Source organism: Lepidochelys kempii, chromosome 14, assembly GCF_965140285.1.
Source record: "Lepidochelys kempii isolate rLepKem1 chromosome 14, rLepKem1.hap1, whole genome shotgun sequence".
Lineage (NCBI taxonomy): Eukaryota > Metazoa > Chordata > Testudines > Cheloniidae > Lepidochelys > Lepidochelys kempii.
In genome coordinates, this window is record NC_136393.1 from 2,046,751 (window position 1) to 2,072,442 (window position 25,692).

General features: G+C 57.8%; 1 protein-coding gene across 3 annotated transcripts; it reads left to right on the forward strand.

The window, feature by feature from the left end:
• Positions 1-145: 145 nt before the first annotated feature.
• GAA (alpha glucosidase) lies at positions 146-22,483 on the forward strand. 3 transcript variants are annotated; one of them, XR_012154896.2, is made up of 20 exons: positions 149-390; positions 2,387-3,031; positions 3,302-3,447; positions 4,237-4,402; positions 5,270-5,366; positions 5,803-5,922; positions 6,396-6,514; positions 6,749-6,880; positions 7,705-7,815; positions 8,290-8,403; positions 8,580-8,664; positions 9,301-9,418; positions 10,544-10,677; positions 12,360-12,511; positions 16,085-16,233; positions 16,478-16,619; positions 17,007-17,105; positions 18,792-18,956; positions 19,376-19,661; positions 20,228-20,313. XR_012154896.2 is itself a non-coding variant. In XM_073311292.2 (20 exons), exons 2-20 carry the CDS (start codon positions 2,444-2,446, stop codon positions 21,393-21,395), a joined length of 2,850 nt encoding a protein of 949 aa, XP_073167393.1. In that variant the 5' UTR covers positions 158-390; positions 2,387-2,443; the 3' UTR covers positions 21,396-22,483. The 3 variants fall into 3 exon arrangements, 2 of the variants coding, with proteins under 2 accessions (XP_073167394.2, XP_073167393.1); XM_073311292.2 differs by lacking the exon at positions 19,376-19,661 and adding an exon at positions 21,336-22,483 and having other exon boundaries at positions 158-390; positions 20,228-20,380; XM_073311293.2 differs by lacking the exons at positions 18,792-18,956; positions 19,376-19,661; positions 20,228-20,313 and adding an exon at positions 17,641-18,784 and having other exon boundaries at positions 146-390.
• The last annotated feature ends 3,209 nt before the right edge of the window (positions 22,484-25,692 follow it).

Below are 25,692 nucleotides of genomic sequence, written 5' to 3' on the forward strand. Positions count from 1 at the left end.
CTCTCTGCCTTGTGTTTGTTTTACTGACTGGCTGCATGGCTGGGAAGAAACCACTACCGCTCTGGGCCCGGTCCCCGCTTGTACCCGCGGATCGCGCCCCCCACCTTCGATAACGCGCTTTTGAGCTGCGCGCGTGGGAGCGGCGACCCGGGGCAGGGAGGTCACGGGGGGTGAACCGCGTGCGAGCCGGCGGGGGCGCAGAGGGCGGCAGGAGCCAGCTGGTCTGGTCCCCATTGGAGCGCCGGGCTGCCACGTGTTTCGCTGGGCGCCAGCCCCTCACGTGACTCCTGGCCGGGGATCAGCTGACTGGCTGCTCACGTGATCGCAGAGGGCGCGCCGGCCCGGAGCCCCTCGTGCCGCTGCCGCTGGGAGCGGTGGGGGCGGAGCTAGGTACGGGGCTGTGAGGGGCGGGGTCTCGGGGGCATCATCTCCCCCCCCCCAGCAGAGTGTGGGGCTCGGGGCGGGGGCTCGGGGGCATCTTCTCCCCCCCCCCAGCAGAGTGTGGGGCTCAGGGCGGGGGCTCGGGGGCATCTTCTCCCCCCCCCCAGCAGAGTGTGGGGCTCGGGGCGGGGTCTCGGGGGCATCTTCTCCCCCCCCCAGCAGAGTGTGGGGCTCGGGGCGGGGGCTCGGGGGCATCTTCTCCCCCCCCCCAGCAGAGTGTGGGGCTCGGGGCGGGGGCTCGGGGGCATCTTCTCCCCCCCCCAGCAGAGTGTGGGGCTCGGGGCGGGGGCTCGGGGGCATCTTCTCCCCCCCCCAGCAGAGTGTGGGGCTCGGGGCGGGGGCTCGGGGGCATCTTCTCCCCCCCCCCAGCAGAGTGTGGGGCTCGGGGCGGGGGCTCGGGGGCATCTTCTCCCCCCCCCAGCAGAGTGTGGGGCTCGGGGCGGGGGCTCGGGGGCATCTTCTCCCCCCCCCCAGCAGAGTGTGGGGCTCGGGGCGGGGTCTCGGGGGCATCTTCTCCCCCCCCCCAGCAGAGTGTGGGGCTCGGGGCGGGGTCTCGGGGGCATCTTCTCCCCCCCCAGCAGAGTGTGGGGCTCGGGGCGGGGTCTCGGGGGCATCTTCCCCCCCCCGTCAGCAGAGTGTGGGGCTCGGGGCAGGGGCTCGGGGGCATCTTCTCCCCCCCCCCAGCAGAGTGTGGGGCTGTGAGGGGCGGGGTCTCGGGGGCATCTTCTCCCCCCCCCAGCAGAGTGTGGGGCTGTGAGGGGCGGGGTCTCGGGGGCATCTTCTCCTCCCCCCCCCAGCAGAGTGTGGGGCTGTGAGGGGCGGGGTCTCGGGGGCATCTTCTCCTCCCCCCCCCAGCAGAGTGTGGGGCTGTGAGGGGCGGGGTCTCGGGGGCATCTTCTCCTCCCCCCCCAGCAGAGTGTGGGGCTGTGAGGGGCGGGGTCTCGGGGGCATCTTCTCTTCCCCCCCCCAGCAGAGTGTGGGGCTCGGGGGCATCTTCTCCCCCCCCCAGCAGAGTGTGGGGCTCGGGGCAGGGGCTCGGGGGCATCTTACTCCCCCCCCCCCCGAGCAGAGTGTGGGGCTCGGGGCAGGGGCTCGGGGGCATCTTACTCCCCCCCCCCGAGCAGAGTGTGGGGCTCGGGGCAGGGGCTCGGGGGCATCTTCTCCCCCCCCCCCCCCCCAGCAGAGTGTGGGGCTCGGGGCAGGGGCTCGGGGGTATCTTCTCTCCCCCCCCCCCAGCAGAGTGTGGGGCTCGGGGCAGGGGCTCGGGGGTATCTTCTCTCCCCCCCCCCAGCAGAGTGTGGGGCTCGGGGCAGGGGCTCGGGGGCATCTTCTCCCCCCGCCCCAGCAGAGTGTGGGGCTCGGGGCAGGGGCTCGGGGGCATCTTCTCCCCCCGCCCCAGCAGAGTGTGGGGCTCGGGGCAGGGGCTCGGGGGCATCTTCTCCCCCCGCCCCAGCAGAGTGTGGGGCTCGGGGCAGGGGCTCGGGGGCATCTTCTCCCCCCGCCCCAGCAGAGTGTGGGGCTCGGGGCAGGGGCTCGGGGGCATCTTACTCCCCCCCCCCGAGCAGAGTGTGGGGCTCGGGGCAGGGGCTCGGGGGCATCTTCTCCCCCCCCCCCAGCAGAGTGTGGGGCTCGGGGCAGGGGCTCGGGGGCATCTTCTCCCCCCCCCCCCCCAGCAGAGTGTGGGGCTCGGGGCAGGGGATCAGGGGCAGGGAATCGGGGGCATCTTCTCCCCCCCCCCCTCCGCGCCGGTTGTGAGGCTCAGGGATGGGGAGGGGAGCGCCTCCACTGATCTTCCCTATCCTGCCGGGCGTGGGGTGCACCTGATCCGGGGTCCCTTGGCATCCCTCACAATGTGGTGGGTCTTGATTGTTCTGTTCACTTGGAGGCTCCCACTCGACCTTCATGTGTAAAAACTGACCACGGGCTTCTCCCTGTCCCCATCCAGCTGGCTGCCTGGGCAGGCTCTCTGGTGCTGGAGGGGCACTTGCTCATCAGTCCCGCAATGCCCCCAGTGAGACTGAAGGAGGCTGAGAATTTTCCCGCCTGCAAGAAGGCTTCCTGCACCATGCTGCAGATGTCTGTCATCAGCATTGCTGCTCTGCTCACAACAGTTGCCCTACACGTCATATTCAGTGTCCATGAAGTCACTGTGGCTGCTGTGAGCCTCAGAGACCCCCCAGGGCCAGAGACTACCTACAGATCCAGTAGTGCTAATGGAGAAGGGCGGACATGGTATCAGAGGTGGGCAGGGCAACTGGAGACCCCAGGCGCTGCTGCATCAGGGCCCTTGCACTGTGACATCTCTCCAGATAGCCGGTTTGACTGTGCACCTGAGAAGCTTCTCTCCAGAGCAGAGTGTGAGGCTCGTGGCTGCTGCTACGTTCCGGTTTCCATTAAGGGCTCTGCGATTTGGCAGCCCTGGTGTTTCTTCCCGCCCAGCTACCCCAGTTACAAGATGGAGAACCTGAGTGCCACAGAGACAGGCTACACTGCCAGCCTGACCCGTACCATTCCCTCATTCTTCCCAGAAGACCTAATGGTTCTGCGGCTGGATGTGGTGTTTGAGACAGAGGGCAGGCTCCACTTCACGGTCAGTAGGTGCATTAGCCAGCCATAACGGGGCTCGGGCTGCAGGAGTCACTAGCCGTGGTGCTGGGTGAGGGGTGCGTGCAGAACAATGAGTTTCTGCCTAGAGCCCATATGCATTACTTCCCTTGCTGAGCAGTTCTCGGAGCTGGGTTTTCTGCCCTTCAGGGTGACTGGTGACCTACAAGCCGTTGTGTCAATCCCAGAGTTTACTATAATGAAAAGTCACTTGCTCCAGCCTGTACAGCTGTCTCAGTCTCTCCCTTTCTTACAGCTCAGGGATCCGGCAAACAAACGCTATGAAGTGCCACTTGAAACCCCCAAAGCAAGAGGCCAGATCGCCTCCAAACTGTACAGTGTGCAGTTCTCAGCTGATCCCTTTGGCCTGATGGTCTTCAGGGAATCCAGCGGGCAGGTTCTGTAAGTGCTTCCTCGTCCTGTAACCAAATATTCCCCTCTGACTCACCCCCTTCCAGCGCCTGGGCCCAGCCACTGCCAAAGGTGGGGATGGAGCTACAAGTGAGAAGTGTCATTACTACCCAGCTATAATCAAAGTAACCTTCTCTTCCCACCCCCTCAGGTCCTTGGCTTTGTGTTGTCACTACCTCACTTGACTTACTCTCCCTCAAGAGGCAGACAGGCAGCTGCAGCCGTACCTGCCTCTTATGCCACAGCTGCCCTGGGAAGAAGCGGCTCCACTGGAATCAGGAGCTGGCCAAGCCCACAGGGCAGTTATCTGGGTTTTGTGGATCAGGTGCCAGTATAAAGTGATGGAAGCAGAGGCAGCATCTTGCTGTCAGTGAGTTTCCTGTTTTCATGGTGCCTAAATCCATAGCTCGTGTTGACCAAGGCACCAGGTGACTCAATGTCTTGCCCAGGGTGAAGCAGTCATTCTAGGCCTTAGCTGGGGTTTGGGGCCCTGGGTTCCCACTCCCTTGCTGCTCTCCCGCCCCCTGTTAGTTCACAGCTGGGGAGAAGGCTGCACTTTCTGTGATAACTAAAGCTTCCAGCTGGAATCATGTGTGTTCTCCTTTCCCAAGAAGCTGCCATTTCTCTGGCTGAGAGGCTCCTTCCTCTGTCTGGTATCTAGTACGTGATGGCTTGAAGGTCTGTCTGGGTGGAAGAGCTGCTTCTAAGCAAGCTTTCTGAGCTCAGCTCCCCATGGCATTTGCTGTCTGCCTTCTGGGAGTCTCCATTTCTCTTTGGCAGGTTGAACACCACCGTTGCTCCCCTCTTCTTTGCTGACCAGTTCCTCCAGATCTCCACCTCCCTGCCATCCCGTTTCATCTCTGGCTTGGGGGAGCACCTGACCTCACTCGCCCTCAACATCAATTGGACCAAAGTCACCCTTTGGAATCGGGACATGGCGCCCACGGTAAGGGATAAGAGTGAAGTCCTGCTTAGTAATTACTCCGCTTCGCATGCAGGGCCTGTCAGGAAGGACGGAGGCCCATCGTGAGTGTCCCTGCGGTGTTAATATGGGCAGTTCCAGGTCTCTTGCTCTCAAATGAACGTTAAATTTTTGAGGTTTCTCTCAAGCCTGAGCTCTCACGAGCTCTCTGGGGGAGGGCTTGGTGCCCCACCTGGCAGTGGGATGCTGGTGCTCTTGTTCCCACAGTTAGGGTTTAGGGTCCCTGGATTCAGCTCTTGGACACTCAGGAGTCTCTTTTCTCCTGCAAATGCAGGTGTGCTTGGCCCCATCAGCCTAATGCTTCTCACAGCCGGTTGGGGGCCCCGGTTCCAGTCCCTTGGGAGATCTCTCCCTGGGCAAGCTCGTTTCTCTGCGCCACCTACCAGCAACCCAGGTGTGTACAATAGGGATCCAGGGGACTGTGCTGCGTGTCACAAGCTCCCTGATCCCCACCCTGATGCCAGGGCTAAGAGCATGTTTTATAGCCAGCAGGGAGAGTTCGGGGCTGTAGGAGAACGAGCCGCGTCACCGCAGGGCGCTTGCTTGTGTTTCTATAAATCCCCATTGCTGCCTGCTATTAAAGAGCAGCAAGAATCCAAGGCAGGATGATGTGGCTGGCGCCATGGGAGTGCCCAGACTTTGTCACCACTATGTGAATGCCCAGCATGGCTGTCAAAGCAGAGGTGAGCCCCGAAAATTGGGTGTGTGAAGCTACCCAGCTGTGTACCCAGCCCTGCGCCGGCCGGGAGGATGGGCTGGCTGCTGCATTGCTTCCTGTGGACTGTGCCTTGCCCGAGTATCATTGACATGAGACGCTCTACTGTACTTTAGCCGTACGTCAATCTCTATGGCTCTCACCCGTTCTACCTGGTGATGGAGGATGGCGGCTTGGCCCATGGAGTCTTCCTGCTGAACAGCAACGCGATGGGTACGTGCCTTGCTACCAGTCACTCCTGCCTTTATTGTGAACGTCTCTGGGGAAGCCGGCCGGTTAACAAGCCTTCAGAGGGGTTTGAGGTCAGCAGCTTGGATTCAGGGATGCACTTCCTCCTGTGTCGGGGGTGGTATCACCACACCTGCCCGCGGCTAGTGCGGGTGAGCAGAGACGTCCAGCAGAGGCTTGTGGAACTTGCTCCACGTGTGGTTGGCTGCTGGTCTCAGCAGCCTGTGTGGGTGTAGGGGGAAGGCCCCTGTTGCTGGACGTGGCTGGGCCGAGGCTCCGGGGCTGTGTTCTCAGCCGGCTTGCTTTGCCCTCGCTCCTGTTTGTAGGGGGAAGGCCCCTGTTGCTGGACGTGGCTGGGCTGAGGCTCCGGGGCTGTGTTCTCAGCCAGCTTGCTTTACCCTCGCTCCTGTTTGCCTTGCAGACGTGGTGCTGCAGCCAAGCCCAGCCCTGACTTGGAGAACAATAGGTGGCATTCTGGATTTCTACGTCTTCCTGGGCCCTGACCCCAAGAGTGTGGTCCGGCAGTACCTGGATGTCATCGGTAGGGTGTTCGGAGGAGCCGCCTTCCTGCTCCTCTAGCCTCTGGGAGAAGAACTGGGCCTTGCCCGGATGCCGCTTGTGTTGGGAGCGAACAGTAGAGCTGGCTGGGCTGGGCAGCCTTTACAGGGCACGGGCGGTTTCACAGCTGGCAAACAGTTTGTTTCCTCCTTTGCCCAGTGCATCGGGACTGTCCGTGCTGGGGCCTCGGTTTCTAAAGTAAAGTCAGGCTCCACCCCGACGGCTGTTCTCCCGAGCACGCCAGGGAGGGCAAGGGGCCACATCATTGGCTCTGAAGGCCACTGTGTCCCTTCTGCTGCCTGCTGATTGCTGTGTGTGGAAGCAGGTGCCAGTGAGTGGCCTTCAGTCAGGACCCTGCTCTCAGGGTAGCAGGCGAGGAGGCTGCTGAGTGAATTGGGTTTAATCAGTTTCCACATCTCTGGGCTACTGTCTAATCTGCTTCCTCCTAACTTCCAGGGTACCCGTTCATGCCCCCCTACTGGGGCCTGGGATTCCACTTGTGCCGCTGGGGCTACTCCTCCACCGCTGCAACCCGGCAGGCTGTGAAGAACATGACAGCAGCCCGGTTCCCCTTGGTAGGTCTGGTTCTCTCCTGCGACCCCCCAGAAGCAGCACCTCTTGCTATGGAGCCTTGAAATGAGCCAACCCTGAGCCAGCTCAAGGCAACCAACACAGGTGCTGAGCCAGACAGCCAGGGGGAGGGGAGTAGGGAAACTACGCAGAGTGGCCACAGTGGGTGGGTCACCTGCCTGTGTGTGGCTGGGCGTTGTCCCAGTCCCTCTCTGACACTGGGGTCTCGGCCCTTCCAGGATGTGCAATGGAACGACCTAGATTATACAGATGCCAAGAGAGACTTCACCTTCAACAAGAACAACTTTAAGGACTATCCAGACATGGTGCGGGATTTCCACCAAAGCGGCCGGAGATACATCATGATCGTGGTAAGTGAAGCCCTGAACGCCAGCCTCCTGTTCTCTTACCTCTGGATGGTTGGTCGCAGGACTCTGCTCTTTGCCCCTCCATGCCGTGTCCTCCATATTCCACCTTCCCCTTCAGTTGTGGGGATTTGAGAATCAAACATGCCGCAGCCCGAGTGGTGACTTGGGTTTGGTTGCCAGGGCTCAGTCTGGTGCATCACCAACCCTAACGATTTGATGGTTGAATGCCCCTGGAGAAGGGAGCAGTGGAACCTCAGAACATGGAGTAAACTAGCTCTGAAGTACCCCTTCTTCTCCCCATGTCTTGTTGAGAGTCAGTTTCCCTTGCTGCTTGTTCTCGTCCATGGCACTGAGTGCCCGTTTTAGCTGGCAGGAGTTCGCTTTCGTTGTTGGTCTGGTCCTGTTTCTGAAGACCAGGCCCAAAGTGGCCAAGGCAAGGAAAGCAGACAATGGGACTGTGGTGGTGCTTTGCTTGCAGAGAAGTTGCTGATTCGGCACGTGAGTCACTCAGCGACCCTGGCAACGCAAAGAACTTGGTAACCTCCCTGAAACCTGCTGCTCAGCAGTTCCTTGCATTCACTTTGCACCACGTCCTCAGGCTCCACCCTGGCCTTCTGGTGCCCAGCGCCTCTCGCCCTTCTCACTGCCTTTCCCGCCCTTCGGCGCCATGCAGTAACCAAGGGTTGGGTTCAGCCCGGGGACTTACGCACAGGCTCTGGGGAATCGTCTCTCTCCAATAACGTGATGATCGTCTCTCTCCGATAACGTGATGTTTCTCTCATTCCCCTTCTCACTGATCAGTTCGCTGCTCGCTTTTCTTCTATCAGGATCCAGCAATCAGCAGCTCTGGGCCCCCCGGCAGCTACAAACCCTACGATGACGGGCTGAAGCGAGGGGTGTTCATCCGAAATGCAACGGGGCAGCCTCTGGTTGGGAAAGTGAGTCCTAGGCCTGGAGCGGGAGATGAGTCAGTATCGGAGCTGAAACCAGGGGGTCTCCAGGGGTGGGTGAAGATGTTAAAGCCCAGAGCCTACATCCCACTGGTGTCAAACCTCCCAGTCTGTGTTCTGGGCTGAGTGGAGCCCTGGCTACCTCCCAGTGTTCCTAGCCAAAGCAGAGACCTTCTCCCCAGGGAGGAGGAGTCTCTCTCTCACAGACCTCATGGGAAATGTCCCCTGCCATCACTGGAGGCCCTTGACCCTGCCCCACAGTCTGTTCTGCTGTCCTTAGCATGTGCATGTGTCGCTGAGGGCAGCAGCCGGCGAGTGGAGAGGGAGAGGACTGGAGGCTATCTAGATGACCAGAGTCATGCTGGCAAGTGTGGCTCCAATGACGTCCAAGTCCAGGAACATGGTGTGAGGAGGGGGTGAGTAACTGGAGCCCCCTTGGTTGCTTCTTCCTTTGTCTCCCAGGTATGGCCTGGCCCGACCGTCTTCCCAGACTTCACTAACCCAGAGACTCATGAGTGGTGGCATGACATGGTGAGGGAGTTCCATGACCAGGTGCCCTTCGACGGCATGTGGATTGTGAGTGGCTTCCCTCTCTCTGCCCTGCTGGGACCCAGGGCACCTGGAACAGGCTGGGGATTTGGAGCTGGAGCCCTGGGGAGGTGTGGGGGGGTGGTGCTGTATCCGCAATACTTCTGATTCCCTGCACATCTGCCACATCCTGGTCCAGAGACGAGAGTCCCTTCTCTTGCTAGGACATGAACGAGCCATCCAACTTTGTGGCGGGCTCCTTGGACGGCTGCCCAAACAACAAACTGGAAAACCCACCCTATGTGCCAGGTAAGGAACTGCAGGCAAAGAGCCTTCTGCTGGCAAATGCGGGGGCAGGAGAACCAGTGGGGCAAGAGAGCTTTGAGTCCCTGCACCCCAGGAGCAGCTGGCCTTGCTATTGAACTAATGTCCTGGAGGAGTCCAAGCATGCGGCCCACCGCTCTCCGGCGCTGCACGAAGCCTGTGTGTGAACGAGACGCAGGTGTCCATTGCAGAAGAGCAGGGAAGGAGCCGGAGGCTGCACAATGAAGCAAACCTGATTTCGGTCTTGGGGAGGCTGAGCTGGGAGACTCACAGAGTCCGGGCTGGTTCCTGTTCTCTCTCCTCAGGCAGCTGGAGGCTGAGTCCAGAGACCTGGGGCAGTAATTGGAAAGGCGCCGCTGTAGCCCTAGGAGTGCTGATGTCAATTCCCCTTTCCCTGGGTGACGTGCCCATCTGCAGGAGAACGGGACACCAGAGACGCCTTCAGCTGCACTCAGGAGTTGCCGGGAGCCCCTGAGGCCCCACGGCGCTGGAACCCCTGAAGCAGCATGGGGGCTGAGGACTCATGCTCAGCCCGCCAGGGTGTGTTCCCTGCAGGCCCAGCACTGCTCTCGCCATGCTGCATGGCGCCCTATGACTCACCCATTCCCTCTCTCCTTGCAGGTGTCTTGGGGGGCACCCTGCAGGCAGGGACCATCTGTGCCTCCAGCCAGCAGTACCTGTCCTCACACTACAACCTCCATAGTCTGTACGGGCTGACCGAGGCCATAGCTTCCCACCGGTACGCCTGGCCTGGACTGCAGGCTCCTGAAGAGGGGACAACACGGTGGGCGGGCGGCTGGCTCCTAGGAATCTGCTTAGTGCTGGGGGCCAGCCCTTGGGAAACCTCAGGGAGCGGGGCTCCCGGGGCTGCTGCTGCAGGGCTGACTGCAGGGGTGAGCTGACTACGGAGGCTGTGGCAGCCCGCCGTACCTCAGCGTGTGATATGCCCCCAGCTGGCCCAGGAGAGACGCTTCACCGCAGCCTTGCGTGAGCGGCCAGATGCATTATGGGTGCTTCCCCATCCCATGGCAGTGTCCGCTGCTAGCCACTCCTGGACGCGGAAGTAGACTGTGGCCCGTTGTTCTGGCCTTGTGTGGCAGGAGGCTGGATGGGTGGAGGTATGGCAGGTCCGCAGGCCTCTGGCATCCTGGTCCGTTTACTGGGAGAGTTTCCCCCAGTGTCTGAAGGCCTCGTTTTAACTGTGCAGGTTTTCTGCTGATCTGCTTCCCCCAAGATATGCCCAAGCCCCTGTGCCGCTCCTGGCATGACAGCAGGCCCCGAAATGCCCTGTGCAGTCTGAGTCGCCAACACTGGGGGGGCACGTTAACTGCTTCAAGCCTCTCAGGTTCTGTGGAACTCGATCTCCTGAGTCCTGAACTGTCTCTGAGCTGACATGCGTCCGCAGGAGCCAGCAGGCTCAGGCTGCACCCCCTACAGGGCTCTGATCCTGCGCGCAGGGCTGGGGAGCTGTGCTCTTAAAGGCGCCTTCAGCTGAATTCCTGAGATAGGCACAAGGGAGCATGAAGGGCCCAGCTTGCGAAGGGCCCCCCTGGCCAGCATCCCCTGCCCCTAGTAAGGCTCCAGTGTCTTAGGCTGAGAGCTGCTAGCAAGCAGCTGCCCCGTTTGCTGGGTTCCACGTTGCTTGGGCAGGTTTATAAGAGATGATTCCCTTGCAAGCCCTACGCAGGGCGTCTGCCTGGGGGTGTCTCGAGTTTGCTGCATTGGCAGAGGCTTGTGCTGTAGGTGGCTGAATCCCTGTTCCCCTCCGGCTGAGCAGCGCTGGGTGCTGGGTGGGGACGGATGCTTGCACTGAGCTGGGCAGACTCCTGCTACTGGCCTGACTCATCTGTTTCTTTTCCCCAAGTGCGCTGGTGAGGGTGCGAGGGAAGCGCCCTTTCGTGATCTCGCGTTCAACCTTTGCGGGTCACGGACGCTTCGCTGGCCACTGGACTGGGGATGTCCTGAGCAGCTGGGAGCAGCTGTATTACTCTGTCCCAGGTACCCCCATCACTGCTGCGTTCAGACGTCCTGTGCCATAGCCCTGTCCTCATCCCCCTAGGACCTTTCCTTTCCCCACAATGTCAGCTAACCCCCGCTGGAAGCGTCTGGGAGCCCTTGCCCCTTCTGTCCTGTGCAGTGAGCTCTGCAGTCATTTAATTGTCTTGGTGCTAGGCGACACCAATCTCTAGGTGCCTTCCTGCTGCATTTCAGGGGCAGTCATCCATGCCCAGTACACCTCCACAGGGCACCCCACCGCAAAGCATAGCCTCCCCCCCCCCCCGTGCTGCCTCCTACAATCAGCTGCCTGCCCCAGAAAGGCTGGGGGAAATGGAGGATACTTGTGGCATGCCCTGGGGCTCGGCGGATGGGGCTGTGTCAGGCCAAGAGAATAAGTGAGGCCAAGCCAAGGCCTCTTGCCGAGAGCACCCTTCGAGCAGCTCCCTCCGTTTAAACAGGGACGGGAGTGTGGTGAAAGCACATGCCACAGCAGAGCTAAATGGCAGAGGTAAGTCCCAGGGGAAGCCTGTTTCCTAGAATACAGGGTGCAGACTGCACTGGGTTCATAAATCTGCACTGGTCACTGGGATTTCCTAGCACTGATCTGACCCTGATGTGGTCCCGAGAACCTCCCCTCTCTGCTGCACTGGATCATGTGCTGTCTTTACTCCTTTCCCTCCCACCCCTCGGTCAGGGGTGTTGTCCCTGGTCCATTCTCTCTGCTCCCATTGAACTGGGCAGCCTGCCCCAGAGACGCGTGGCAGTGGCATGCCCTGTGGATTTGGCGCTAACATAGCAATGGCAGAGCCCACAGAGGACTCTCACAAGGTGGGATGTGTTCCCAGAGCCAAGGAGGAGATGCAGGTAAGGGGCCCTGCCATCCCAGCTCCTCCCAGGCTGTGATGTGATGTGTCCTCTTGGAGAGTCACCGCAGCATGGTGGATCCCCTCTATCTTGTTCAGGGAAGGAGGATGTGGAAGGAGCTGTGTATCCCAGAGCTGGGTCAGAGAGAGGATGTGTATAACGGATACCATCTGGGCCTGATGTTTGCCCTGGGCATGGTGACCTGGGGCTGTATGCAGTGAACCCAGCTGCAGGGGAATTTGCCTGATGAAAGGTTTTTCCTCTGAGGCTGCAGGGGGGAGAGGAACTACTTGGTATTGCCAGTTTCTCTCCTTACTCTGGACCCTCCGAAAATCCTCATCTCTCCCTCTGCCCCATGATGTGTCTCATGCCAGAGACAGCCAGCCCAGAGACCCAGCATGTTGTCTCCCGCGGCACAGCCTTCTGCTAGAGCAGTGAGCTTGGGGCTCTGTCTGCAGCTTCTCCATCTCCTTCTCTGTCTTCTCCTCACCCCTTCCTGGGACTGCGGGTCTCTCCTCAGCAGCCCCACCATCAGACCAGCGAGACAGGCAGTTCCCACTGATGATCTTCCCTGGGTTAATAGACTGGCAGCTGGGAGAGCTGCATGGTGGCTGAGAGCAGCCACTTCCCACAGCTGATGTGCCATGACCACAGGTGTCATCTCTGGTTCTGTCCCAGGGGCACGAGTCAGCTCCAGTCCCCCTGTGGGAAGTGGGAGAGAGGGCATTCGCACCAGTCCCCTCCAGCCTGCCCAGGATCACGGTATTGTTCTCCGTGCTTCAGAGGCTTTGTGTCCCTCCCCTGCCCCCCTTTTCCAGAGGTGCTGCTCTTCAACCTGTATGGGGTGCCGCTGGTCGGGGCGGACATCTGCGGCTTTCTGGGTGACACCTCTGAGGAGCTGTGCGTACGCTGGACCCAGCTGGGTGCCTTCTATCCCTTCATGCGGAACCACAACGACCGTGGCAACAAGGTGAGGGCAAGCAGCAGCCCAGTGCCTGTGCAGGGAGCGCCGGAGGGAATCTTACGGCCAAGCTGCACTCGTCTGGCAAAGCCCTGTTCTTCCTTCTCAGCCAGTGGTGATTCCAGAGAGCTGGAGGGATGTGACCGGGGAGGGGGACAGAACAGAGCCCTGGCAAGGTGTGTGGTGTGGGTAACTGGCTGGCTGATTAGGTTGTGTGGCCTAAAGGAGACCTGGAGGGATGGGATACAGGTCCGTGCCCTGTGTGGCTCCTCTGCTGGATAAAGGTGCCCAGAAGGGCTCCTCCACAGAGCGTGTCCATGCTAGTTTTACAGTAAACCCGGGGAAGCCGATGGGGACAGATGTTGATCTCAGGAGATCTGGGTCCTGCTGCTGACCTGATCACTGACGTGCTGTGACTTTTGAGGCTCTGCCCCTTGTTACCTGCGCAAAATTCTCTGTTACTCGCGCTCTCTAGGGCACCCCCCCTTACCCTTCTGTGGGCTCGGGGTGTAACCTTACACTCCAGGGCACCCCCCCTTACCCTTCTGTGGGCTCGGGGTGTAACCTTACACTCTAGGGCACCCCCCTTACACTTCTGTGGGCTCGGGGTGTAACCTTACACTCTAGGGCACCCCCCCTTACCCTTCTGTGGGCTCGGGGTGTAACCTTACACTCTAGGGCACCCCCCTTACACTTCTGTGGGCTCGGGGTGTAACCTTACACTCTAGGGCACCCCCCCTTACCCTTCTGTGGGCTCGGGGTGTAACCTTACACTCTAGGGCACCCCCCCTTACCCTTCTGTGGGCTCGGGGTGTAACCTTACACTCTAGGGCACCCCCCCTTACCCTTCTGTGGGCTCGGGGTGTAACCTTACACTTTAGGGCACCCCCCTTTACCCTGTTTCTAGGGCTCGGGGCGTAACCTTATACTCTAGGGCACCCCCCCTTACCCTTCTGTGGGCTCGGGGTGTAACCTTACACTCTAGGGCACCCCCCTTACACTTCTGTGGGCTCGGGGTGTAACCTTACACTCTAGGGCACCCCCCCTTACCCTTCTGTGGGCTCGGGGTGTAACCTTACACTCTAGGGCACCCCCCCTTACCCTTCTGTGGGCTCGGGGTGTAACCTTACACTCTAGGGCACCCCCCCTTACCCTTCTGTGGGCTCGGGGTGTAACCTTACACTCTAGGGCACCCCCCTTTACCCTGTTTCTAGGGCTCAGGGCGTAACCTTACACACTGCAGGTTTGCAGGGTCTTTTACCAGTGACAGAGCCTTACACAATATTATTGTACCTAACCTCTCTTTATTAACAATCTCCAAAACAGACTGCACCCGCTACACGTACAATGCTCACCCCTCCCAATAAGGCAGATGAACTTTGCCCTGCTGGCCAGTCAGGATCAGGTCATCCGGGGACTCCAGCATCGCATGATGTGGCTAGCAGGGTGCTGAGGTCTGGCAGCTCTGATCTTTGGGGCTGTGTCCTGGAGTTGGTTCCCAAAGAACTTCCTTTTGGACCCCAGTTTATATAGTGAAACTTGAGTCCTGCTTAGCTCTACCGTAACCAATCATTTTACTACAATTCTACTAACCAGTCCTACCCCACCACCTTAATTAATTTACACCTAGTAAAATTAATTATGTAACGGACAGAAACAATCAAAGAAGCGGACAGAGACCATACAGAAAAACCATAGATAGTGGGAACAAAACAATAAAGAAATGAGAATTTTACAACCACAGCTATTGATAAGAGCATTCTGTCTGGCAAGAAATCAATCAAACTAAGTTTTCTTTAACCACTGTAAGATCTGCTTCTCTATTTGGTGATGGTGAAGGAATTGGCGGCTGTGATTGCAGAGCCACTGGCCATTATCTTTGAAAACTCGTGGCGAACCGGGGAAGTCCCGGATGACTGGAAAAAGGCTAATGTAGTGCCAATCTTTAAAAAAGGGAAGAAGGAAGATCCTGGGAACTACAGGCCAGTCAGCCTCACCTCAGTCCCTGGAAAAATCATGGAGCAGGTCCTCAAAGAATCAATCCTGAAGCACTTGCATGAGAGGAAAGTGATCAGGAACAGCCAGCATGGATTCACCAAGGGAAGGTCATGCCTGACTAATCTAATCGCCTTTTATGATGAGATTACTGGTTCTGTGGATGAAGGGAAAGCAGTGGATGTATTGTTTCTTGACTTTAGCAAAGCTTTTGACACGGTCTCCCATAGTATTCTTGTCAGCAAGTTAAGGAAGTATGGGCTGGATGAATGCACCATAAGGTGGGTAGAAAGCTGGCTAAATTGTCGGGCTCAACGGGTAGTGATCAATGGCTCCATGTCTAGTTGGCAGCCGGTATCAAGTGGAGTGCCCCAGGGGTCGGTCCTGGGGCCGGTTTTATTCAATATCTTCATAAATGATCTGGAGGATGGTGTGGATTGCACTCTCAGCAAATTTGCGGATGATACTAAACTGGGAGGAGTGGTAGATACGCTGGAGGGGAGGGATAGGATACAGAAGGACCTAGACCAATTGGAAGATTGGGCCAAAAGGAATCTGATGAGGTTCAATAAGGATAAGTGCAGGGTCCTGCACTTAGGACGGAAGAACCCAATGCACAGCTACAGACTAGGGACCGAATGGCTAGGCAGCAGTTCTGCGGAAAAGGACCTAGGGGTGACAGTGGACGAGAAGCTGGATATGAGTCAGCAGTGTGCCCTTGTTGCCAAGAAGGCCAATGGCATTTTGGGATGTATAAGTAGGGGCATAGCGAGCAGATCGAGGGACGTGATCGTTCCCCTCTATTCGACATTGGTGAGGCCTCACCTGGAGTACTGTGTCCAGTTTTGGGCCCCACACTTCAAGAAGGATGTGGATAAATTGGAGAGAGTCCAGCGAAGGGCAACAAAAATGATTAGGGGACTGGAACACATGAGTTATGAGGAGAGGCTGAGGGAGCTGGGATTGTTTAGCCTGCAGAAGAGAAGAATGAGGGAGGATTTTATAGCTGCTTTCAACTACCTGAAAGGGGGTTCCAAAGAGGATGGCTCTAGACTGTTCTCAATGGTAGCAGATGACAGAACGAGGAGTAATGGTCTCAAGTTGCAGTGGGGGAGGTTTAGATTGGATATTAGGAAAAACTTTTTCACTAAGAGGGTGGTGAAACACTGGAATGCGTTACCTAGGGAGGTGGTAGAATCTCCTTCCTTAGAGGTTTTTAAGGTCAGGCTTGACAAAGCCCTGGCTGGGATGATTTAACTGGGAATTGGTCCTGCTTTGAGCAGGGGGTTGGACTAGATGACCTTCTGGGGTCCCTTCCAACCCTGATATTCTATGATTCTATGGTGGGTGCCATTAGGATGGGGTCTCCTTCTTAACAGCCCGATATTATGTTGTTTTAATGTAATTTAGATGGAATGTGAGGATATGACACCCTGCTTCTCAGCTAATGGCTGCTGCTCTCCTAACATGGCTGCAGACAAAGGCCTTAGGCCTCACAATATGGCTACAGGAAAAGGCCTGATCCTTACAGTGGGATCTGCCTGCACCCTCCTGGTTTCTCAGTTGGACTCCTCCTCTCTCTCGTAGCCCCAGGAGCCGTACGCCTTCAGCCCTGCGGCCCAGGAGGCCATGAGGAAGGCTGTCTTCCTGCGATACTCGCTGCTGCCGTATCTCTACACCCTCTTCCACAAGGCCCACTCTGCAGGGGAGACAGTCGCACGACCCCTCTTCCTGGAGTGAGCATCCTCCCGGGCCCACAGCAGGGAGCATGGGTTTGTCAGGTGTCTGATCTGGGGCTGGGAGCATGGCACGGGGATTGGCCATGCCAGTATTCAGTCCAGTGCATGGGTTGGCTTAGCACGGTTGCCACTGTTCCAGTCCTCCCCCTGCCGCAGCAGGAGGTGCATGGGCAGTGGGGGGCTCTGAAGGGGCAGTGTACTCGGTGTTAGAACATATGCTTCACCCAGATCCATTCTGCAGGTTTCCCACAGACCCGAACACCCTGAGTGTTGACCACCAGTTCATGTGGGGAGCGGGGCTCCTCATCACGCCAGTGCTAGAGGCAGGGAAGACCAAAGTCAGCGGCTACTTCCCCGTAGAGACTTGGTATAACCTGATGGCAGTAAGTACACGGTACAGCCGGTGCTCTTTGGAATAACGTGGGTTCTTGGCCTTACCCCAGCAAACAGCTGGGAGTGTAGTCTGCTCCGTGAGCAGACAGCGAAGCACAAGTGGTGACTAACTCTGGTCTGGTCTCGTCTCCCACTCTTAAATGCACAGCTCCCCCATCGCATCCCAGCAGGTGTCTGTTAGTGCGGGTCCTGGTTGGCCTGGCTTGCTGCTGGCTTCCCAGAACCTCCGTCCCCACGCGAATGCTGGGAGTCTGGTACCTCACTGTTCAGGGCCGGGTCTCTTCATAGTGTTTGCAAGGCCTCTGATGTTTGGCTTGATTGGGCTTAGCTGGTGGGCTGTGCATGGGGTGTAATGACTTCCTCTCTCTTATCTTCAGGGCTCCGTCATCCACAGCAAGGGCCAGTGGGTCCTCTTACCAGCTCCACTGGACACCATTAATGTCCATGTGCGGGCAGGACACATCCTACCTCTGCAAGTGAGTCTCTTCTGAACCATTGCCGTGGGGCACAAGTAACCATTTCCCCCTTCAGCGTAATCCCAGTTCCCCCAATCCCTTCACTGAGGCACCAGCCACAGGTGGTGTGACTTCCATCACATGTTTGCACCTCGTGTCAGGTTTTCTGGCGAAGGAGTGTGCAGTTTGGAGCGTCAATCAGCCTATGAACTGCAGGGCTGGGGATGTTTGCAGAAGATGAGGGAGCTGAATAGTGTCAGAGAAAGGGCCTTACTGCTGGAGGGATTCTTATGAGAAGATTAAGAATTAAATCTGAGGAGTCCTGCTATAATGTGAACATCCCAGCATGCAAGAAATGGAGAAAAGGGAGGAATTATTTAGTATTGTAAAGGGCAGTGTGGCGAAATTAGCCAAGGCTTCCTTGCTAAAATGAACCTTAATGAAATAGTTAAGCTTTTGCATGGCAGTCATCCTTAGGTTTCAGAGTCAACACCCTGTTGAGATGAATGGGGCAGCTAACAACTCTCAGCTGTTGTTTCAATTTGTCTTCACTCAGGCTTTCTGTTTCACATTTTCAAAACTCTTTACAGCCATGAAGGCTAGAAACATCTAACTTTGAACTGAAAGCTTTGGTTCTGGTGCTGGTTCCATGATGGCAGAATGCATGAGGCCTGAGCGTGACTGGGGCTAAGAGAGAAGGGATGGAGGACAAAAGACTGGGCATCTGCAAGAGGTTCCAGACTGGGGACAGAGTGTCCCCAGGGCTTTTCTTTGAATTGAAGGGACAGTGGGCTCTTGCCTGGGAATGCTCTTCAGCTCCATGTCACGCTGCTTGTTGGTACCCGAGTGGGGGAAATCACAGTTATTCAGGGAACCTCACACACTTGGCAATATGACACGACTACCCAGTGCCAGCTTCTAAAATGTACCCCAATGAAAGGGCCTGTTAGCTGTTTAGCCTGTTGCCAGCTCAGGGCAGAGATGCTGCTTCGTGTCAGCCATGTGACAAGCTGAAGGTTGCAGAATAAGCTGCACAAACACAGATCTTTAGTTCCCTGCACAAGCTAAGTTGCTAAATTGGCCGGGAATGTGATTCGATAGGTTCTTGCCGCGTGGGCTGTGCCTGCTGCCCTGGGCAGGGTGTGTCTGCCTGAGGGTGAACCTGCGGGCTATCCGGGCTATCAGCCTAGCTGCGGGATTCAGCTTCTTAGCGACACCCATCCGCCAGTGTGTCATGGTTTCAGTACTGGGTGCCCATCGGCTGGTGAGCAGCACCCCCCTTATTGGCCGTTCCCTCCATGGCGTTTCTGCCTTTGTGAGGTTGAAGCTCTGAACTCCTCCAGAGGGACAATGCCGTGGGTTCTGTAGGAGGGGATGCAGTCTGGGTGATGCCCCAAGGACCTCCTGCCTACCAAATTGCTAAGTACGTTGGCCCTGATCTTCAGGACCTGCCCTGCTTGCTTAGGCTGGGAGTCCCGCTGTGGCTGTTACATACAGGGGAAAGAGGGTTAGACGTTATAAACTGGGGCGGTTGCTACACTGGCCCTGTCTGGTGCGTTGGAGTCTGGCAGTGAGGGACCTCACACCTAGCAGGTGACTGGCAGGAGATGTACCATTTATATCAGGGACCCCACCAGCAGCTGCTTGAGGCCATCCCTGGGAAGTACTTTGTATAAACCTCTCTGCCTGCTGGCTGCATCTCCCCAGGAGCCTGGCTTCACGACCACAGAGAGCCGAAAGAAGGGCATGACCCTGGTAGTGGCGCTGACAGTGGCTGGGGTTGCCAGAGGCGACCTGTTCTGGGATGATGGTGAGAGCCTGCTGACATTTGAGAAGGGCGACTACACTCAAATCCTCTTCCTGGCCATGAACGTGAGTCTGGTGGGGGAGGGATGCTAAGAGTGACATCTGCCTGTGCTGGGGGATGCGGATGGTGCCCTACTGCAAGCGAGAACCAGGGAGTTTTCCGGGGCCTCCTGGGGTGTACGGCAGAGGTGCAGCCTGGTGAGACTGAAGCCCCACCAGGAAGCGCTGAATCTTGAGCCTTGGCTTGCCTGCTGGGAGCTGGGCTTTCTGCACGAGTTGCTGCAGTCTAGTCTCTTGGGCAAGCGAGATACAGCTTTTGTTGCGGACAGTGGGAGCCTCCCAGCTGTACCTGGGAAGAGTGGGGGGGCCGGTTCCCGGCAGGGGCTGTCCCTCCCGAAGCACTCAGCGCAGCCAAGCAGAAGGTGGTTTCTCTCGAGTTTTCCCGGAGAGCGAGCGCCCTCGCTGGTCCCCTCTCCCCGACCCAGGTGCTGAGCCTCACTGGCTGTCCCGGCAACGCGGCTGTTGAATGGCACTGCAGGGGCGCGGGCGCTGCCTGTCTCCTCACTCTGATGAAGGACTCTGCCACTCCCTAATGGCTGCAGAGCCCAGAACATTCTGTGCCCGGTGGTGCTGTCTGTGCCCTGCAGACTAGAAAAACCAAAGGAAGCAGCTGAGGCTGGACTCAGGTCTGGGATTTTCCCGCAGCCGGGGGCAGGCTCTGTGGATGTGGCTACTTTAGACCTTGGCTTCCATTTCTGGCCAGCACCGTAGGTTAGTGAGACGCTTGGAAAGTACCTGGTGACAGAGCTTCCTTCTGCTTGGCTTGTCCCTGTGACCTGGGACGTCCCTGTCTTGGAGAATGTGGCCCCCTTCAGCAAGCCATATAAATAGGGTAGCTTGTGTACCAGGTGTCTGGCTCTGGGGCAGGGCCGCAAACAGTGTGACGGGGGTTGGGGAACAGAGCAAGGTTACCCCAGTGGGAGACATCCTATGGCGTAGCTGCTGAGACTGTCCCTCCCTCTCAGGCTGGGTATGGGCCTGCCTCCCTCCCCCAGGAGGGTCTGTGCCCAGGAGAAGGTGGACCCTGCTGAGTGACATAGCACAGATCCGGGCATGATCATTACGGTGCAGCTCCTCCTGCCTGACTCTCCAGGGAAATTGGCCTGGGTTTGATGTCGCACTGTCACCTGGGCAGGAGTCCCACCAGCTGTAGCGTCAGAGGGGAGGAGCAGGTGGGCTGAGGCGGGAGTCCCGGTACAAGCCAGCCTGGCTGGAGGGGGAACGTCAACTGGCTTGGAGACCTTACCTGGGGGAACAAACTCTCCCTTGGATTGCAGGGTGTGCTGCTGAGTGAGCTGGTGCAGGTGAACAGCCAGGTGGACGGGCTCTTGCTGCAGGAGGTGACAGTGCTGGGTGTCCCCAGCCCGCCCCAGAGGGTTCTAGCTAACGGCGTCCCTGTCTCCAATTTCTCCTACCACGCGGACACCAAGGTAAAGACGCCTGCGCTTCCTGCCTCATTGCTCTTGTGCTTATTCTGAGGGCTGCAAAATAGGCGTCTCGCTCCTGTCCTTGGAAAGGGGAGGCTGCCTGCTCTGGCAGGGGGACCCCAGGGATCACTGCCGCCAGGGAGAACAGTCACAGAGGAGCATCCTGCCCTGGCAGCTGGCGCTGCTGCTGTGGGGAGAGGAACAAGGAGAGAGGTCAGCCTGGATTCTGAGGGTGCAGTGGGGGAAAGTTATTTGAAAGTGGCCTGAACAGAGCTCAGGAGGATAGAACAATCCAGGGCCTCATCAGCTCTGAGTTCCTGGATTCTCTGTGGAGGGGAGGGGCATGGAAAGGGTTGGAGGAGATGTGGAGACCCCTGGGAGTGTGTAGCGGAGTCGGTCTTGATGCTGTGTCGTTATCATAGAATCATAGAATATCAGGGTTGGAAGGGACCCCAGAAGGTCATCTAGTCCAACCCCCTGCTCAAAGCAGGACCAATTCCCAGTTAAATCATCCCAGCCAGGGCTTTGTCAAGCCTGACCTTAAAAACCTTATTATTGGGGGTCAAACTTGCTGCTGCTGTTTGTGGTGGGCTGTGGGGATCCTTGTGGGGGGCCTCGAGAGCTGAGTGGGGATGAGATCAAGGGTTCTCTGGGAATCGCTCTGAAGATCTCGGCAGTGAATGAGATGCCGTCTCTAGGGCGTCTGTGTTTAACGGGGCTGGAAGTGTGCCGCAGGGAGAGTTCGGTAGAACTCTATAGGAAGATTACATCCCCTGCACCCCATAGATAGAGCATCTCCAGGCAGTGTTCGGAGTGTGCCCACCTGTGGGGCAGAGGGTATTCACATTGCCCTGATGCAGTTGGCGCTGATGGAGAGCAGGTCCCCAGACAATCTGTTGTCACCCACCCTGCCCCCGGAGGCTGTCACTGACATGGAGCTCCCTTCTTGTCTCCTCAGATCCTGAGTATCCCGCTCTCTCTCCCACTAGGGGAGCAGTTCATGGTCATCTGGTCCTGAGGCATGATGGGACGCCTGCCTAGTTCTGCTCCTCTGCACTCTGGTGAAAGAAAGAAGTCGTCAGTCAATGCAATGCAATTGCTCCATGCTGCCTTCCCTGCAGGAGCAGATTGTGTCCTGTGACCTCCAGGGGTGGAGGGAGGCGGTCTGGGGAAGCTGTGCTTTAGGAACCGAGTTGCATTTCTCGCTCAACTCTGGGGTTCTGGGGTTGAAAGTTCTTGGCTCTTGGGTGCTTAGGGGCAGGCTGTGGATCTGCAGAACCAGCCAAGAGCTCCTTGCCATAGCTGTCCCCAGTAGTGCTGCACAGGTGTATTGGCTGCTTCTGCACTGGGGATCTGATTGAGCTGCTGATTAAGGCAATGGCCGAACTCCCATTCACGTCACTGGAGCAGGGCTGGGTCCTAGGGGTGGGGGGGGAACCAAACTTTTTAAATCACTTCACAAGGGGGCGGCACAGTCACTAGGGAAAGGAATCGGAGCGCTCAGAGTCTGCAAAGACAATCAGCTGCAGTTTCTAAAGCCATGAACCTTCCCAAGGCTCAGACACACTGGCCGAGGCTCCAGCTGCATTTGGCAGCGACCGTGCGTCCTGTGATGGTAGCAGAACTGGGACCCTGGTTACTATGGGACTTGCACTTTTATTTCCTGTGCCAAATGGGTGCACAGCTTGGGGCTTGCTGGGGGCAGGTGGAGGGTCTGTCTCCTGCTCTGAAAGCAAAGGAGACATCTTGGTTTAAGGCTTGAGAGTGGCAGGCCTGCTCCAGAATGCGCTTGTGAGGATGCGTGCTGGGGTGCAGTAGTTCTCAACCTATTCACCATTGTGGGCTGCATCCAGTACTACCTGTATGGCCCTGAGGATGTCCCGTAGGCCACAGGCTGAGAACCACTGCTGGGGTGAAGGGGTGGGGGGACCTGCCTTCCCCTGCTGTGTCTGTGCGTTGGGCGTGCCCTGGATGTGAGCAGTCGCTAGCCTGGCCTAGAGAAGCGCCGAGGGACGGGCTGGGGGTGGCCTCGTCACTGCAGTGGAGCTTCCCGCTCTTCTTGGGGGATTTATTGCTAATAAAGGGCCACTGTGAATGTTCTTTTGACCTTGGCTTGTGCGGACTTTGTGTGCAGAGTAAGATGGTTCATTGGTGCCAGGAGGTGACTTGGTCCCCAGGCTCCCTGGTGGCAGATGCTTGGCTTCTCCCCAGGACTGCCCTCTCCTAGCTGGCCCCACGTATGACACTTTTTTCAACTTACCCGAGGTGCCTATTGTGAATCACTGTCCTGCGCTCACAGCGGGAGGGAGCCCTGTCTGTGCCCATCAGGGGACGCTCTCCCCAGCCTCCGGCTGCTGGCAGCACGGGTGCTCCGCTCCGGGCTCCGCGAGCTCGCTCTTTCCCTCTGCAGGCTACCCAGTGACACCCTTCACGTTGTTACACGCGCGGGCCCCGTCCGCTGTCTTGTGGGACACCCGCAGTGTGCACTGGTCTGCTGCCTCCATGGATACAGTGCAGCTCAGCTTTCTGGTTTCAGCTCAGTTCAGCACCCTACTTAGCACAAGGCACTTAGATGGGGTTATGGTAAAAGCCAAACAGAAGTGCATTTCACGAAGCTTGGGATAAAGATTTAAAAGCAAGCATCAGGGTTTGGCAACAGAAGGTTACAGATAAAAGGTAAACGTAAATGCTGTCTGTAGCCCGTGCTTGTTAACACAAGCCTGGTAAGGTGCTTCTCAACGAATGGTCCGTTCCTGCAGCGCTTGTCCAGGCCAGAGAGCTGACACACATCGGGACGTTAGGATCAAAAGCCCCGAGGATGCTTCGCTCTGACAGGGAAGAACTGGAATTCATCACTTATGTAAATCCCCCCAGCTCGCTGCATTCCTGACGCACATCCACCCAGAGTCTGTGCTGAACCTCGGGTGGCAGCTGGCAGCACCGTGCATCTGAGATTTCAAAGCCAAATGTGGATCAGGCTGTAAGCTCCTAATGTTTGGTTAAATATTCCCTTAAGCTTTCCCCTGTGCCGTCGGAGCCTTACGTGGTTCCTGTTCGTTTGTCAGAGCAGACGGGCACAGCACGGTGCAGACGGAGGGAAAAACCAGCCCCAACCCTAAGGGCCTTATCGTCTACAAGACAAACACCCTGGGGCGCAGAGGATGGAAGTTGCCGGGACGTGGGGTTCTTCGCGGGGAGGGTGACGGCATGGTGCTGGGGGTGCGTGCGTAATAACGGAGTCGAATTTGTGTCATGATTCATAGCTTGGTAATACGCAGGAGGTCACTGAACTCACAACAGCCACCTGTGCCTATGGTGCAGAGGAGCATGTGCCCTCTGATCCCAAAATCCTTCAGGCGCAGCCAGTCCTCTTCCTGCAGTTGCCCTTGTGCAGAAGCACTAAAGAACGTAAAAGAAACTGACCACCTTTCTCTGGGGCTGCTTGGCTCCCTGCCCTAGCTTTTCAGAGATTATATCCCTGCTCTAGCGTTCTATTGTTTCACTCAAAACCCCTGGAGACGGGATCGTCTCCTCTCTCTGGCCGGTTAGGAGAGTAATAAAGCCCCTCATGCCTTCATCCCTCCTAGAGGGAGAGGGCAAAGATGGCTCCAGCCGAGCTGTCGGAAATCCTGTACTGAGCTGGAGAAGGTGGGGGAGGGAGGCTGGAGTGAAGCCCAGTGAACTTTTTATTGGCCCAGAGTAAAATCTGCAGCAAACAGACCTTGTTCCCCAAAAGCAATTCCACTTGACCCTGCCTGGGAGCCCATGCTCACCAGGTAACAGCCTAAATGACTCTGCCAAGGCGCCAGGACAGGCAAGACTATTCTGGTCTGCTTTGATGGGAAGATACCTCTAAGAAACCAATTGCTCTGGATCCCTTCTGGCAGGTTTCAATGAGCAACTCTAGGTGCCTGTGTTATTCTTGAGTCGCTGGCATGGATTCCACCCTGGCACGGTGCCATCTCTTTTATTTTGTCTGTTGCAACCCTGGATTTCCAGTAAGTAACTTGACCTGCCCTTCTACGCACGGGGGAGGAGCAACTGGGATTTCCCCACCTGCCCGGCATTCCTAGTGTCAGGGCAAGTCTGGTTGGAATGGGCTGTTCTCACCCCCTCTTCTTGTTCTTCACAGTGGGCTGCTTTGGTTAAACCCATTCTCTCTGGCACGGGAGTGAGGGAAATGATTATTCCAGAGGGGAGTCAGCGACTTGAAGATCAAGTTTCTGTCTACAAATTCTCTGCCGAGAGCGAGGAGGGGTGAGCTGCCAGTGCCAGGCTGGCGCCCATTGAGCAATGCAGCAAGCGGCAGCCCTTGTTCTCGCTGTGATTCCTCTCTGAGGCAGAGCAGAGACGCCTCTCTCACGCACTCGCTTCCTGTGCGTTGGGCAGGGCTTTGTGCAGAGTCAGTTTTGCTGTGGTGGCGATGGTCGGATGCGCTTCCCGTCTCATGCCATGGCAACGTGATGCCATGGGAGCTCACGGGCAGGCTCTTACTCGGGCCGTTTACCTCCAGCACCAGCAGAGCTGAGTTGTGTGTGCGAGAGGAGGTGAGCACAGCCCCAGGCCGCTCGGAGGAGGCCTCGGGGACCTCGTCACAGCAGCCGTGCCCAAGGCAGCACATGCCTGCCATTGTCATCCCACCGGGGACGCCAGGCCCTGCTGGTATCCGGCCCTCAATGCCCCTCCTCCCCCTGGACTGGCACGTCGACTGCTCCCCACAGTCCTGCAGCTCAATAGCTGGCTTCCCCGAAGGGGGTGGGACCGGCAGGCCGGGGAGCTGGGGTAGGGAACCCCCTGGGGCCCATAGGGCTCTTCCTCATTAACTCCAGGTTGTGAGTTTCTGTCGGTCTCAGTATCCAGACCCACTCGTCCGCATCGTACCAGAGCCCCTGCCAAGCCAGACGGCACAGCGTATGCTTCCTCGTCCCCCAGGGACCCTAGCAGGCAGGGCTGGAGGGATCCTAGATCTCCACCCCACCGTCCCCTTCCCTAAGCCTGTCAACTGCTGCCTGAAAGAGGGCGAATGGCTGGGCCAGCACCCTGGGCCATGCGCACCCTGCCCCACCTCTGTGGTGTATGAGGAAGGCCTGGGGGAGTGGACGTACCATACAAGGGTGACACTGACTTGCCCACCCAGGCCCCCGGAGAGTGTGAACTGGGATTCCCTTTTCTCTTTGCCCAGCTGCAGCGTGGGGGTTTGGTGACTCTGCTCTGGCTCCCGGGGGTCCAGGTGGAGCATGTTCTCTTACTGGCATTCCACAGGTGGCTCTTGGACGTGTTGGACCTTTCACGTGAGTTACTCCTTTGATCCTTGG

Bases quoted from the DNA above. Each gene is read 5' to 3' on its own strand.
- GAA (XM_073311292.2), top strand. From the start codon at position 2,444: ATGCCCCCAGTGAGACTGAAGGAGGCTGAGAATTTTCCCGCCTGCAAG. The intron at 8,404-8,579 runs GTGAGTGGCTTC...TTCTCTTGCTAG, and splicing joins CCTTCGACGGCATGTGGATT to GACATGAACGAGCCATCCAA. The intron at 10,678-12,359 runs GTACCCCCATCA...CCCCTTTTCCAG, and splicing joins GCTGTATTACTCTGTCCCAG to AGGTGCTGCTCTTCAACCTG.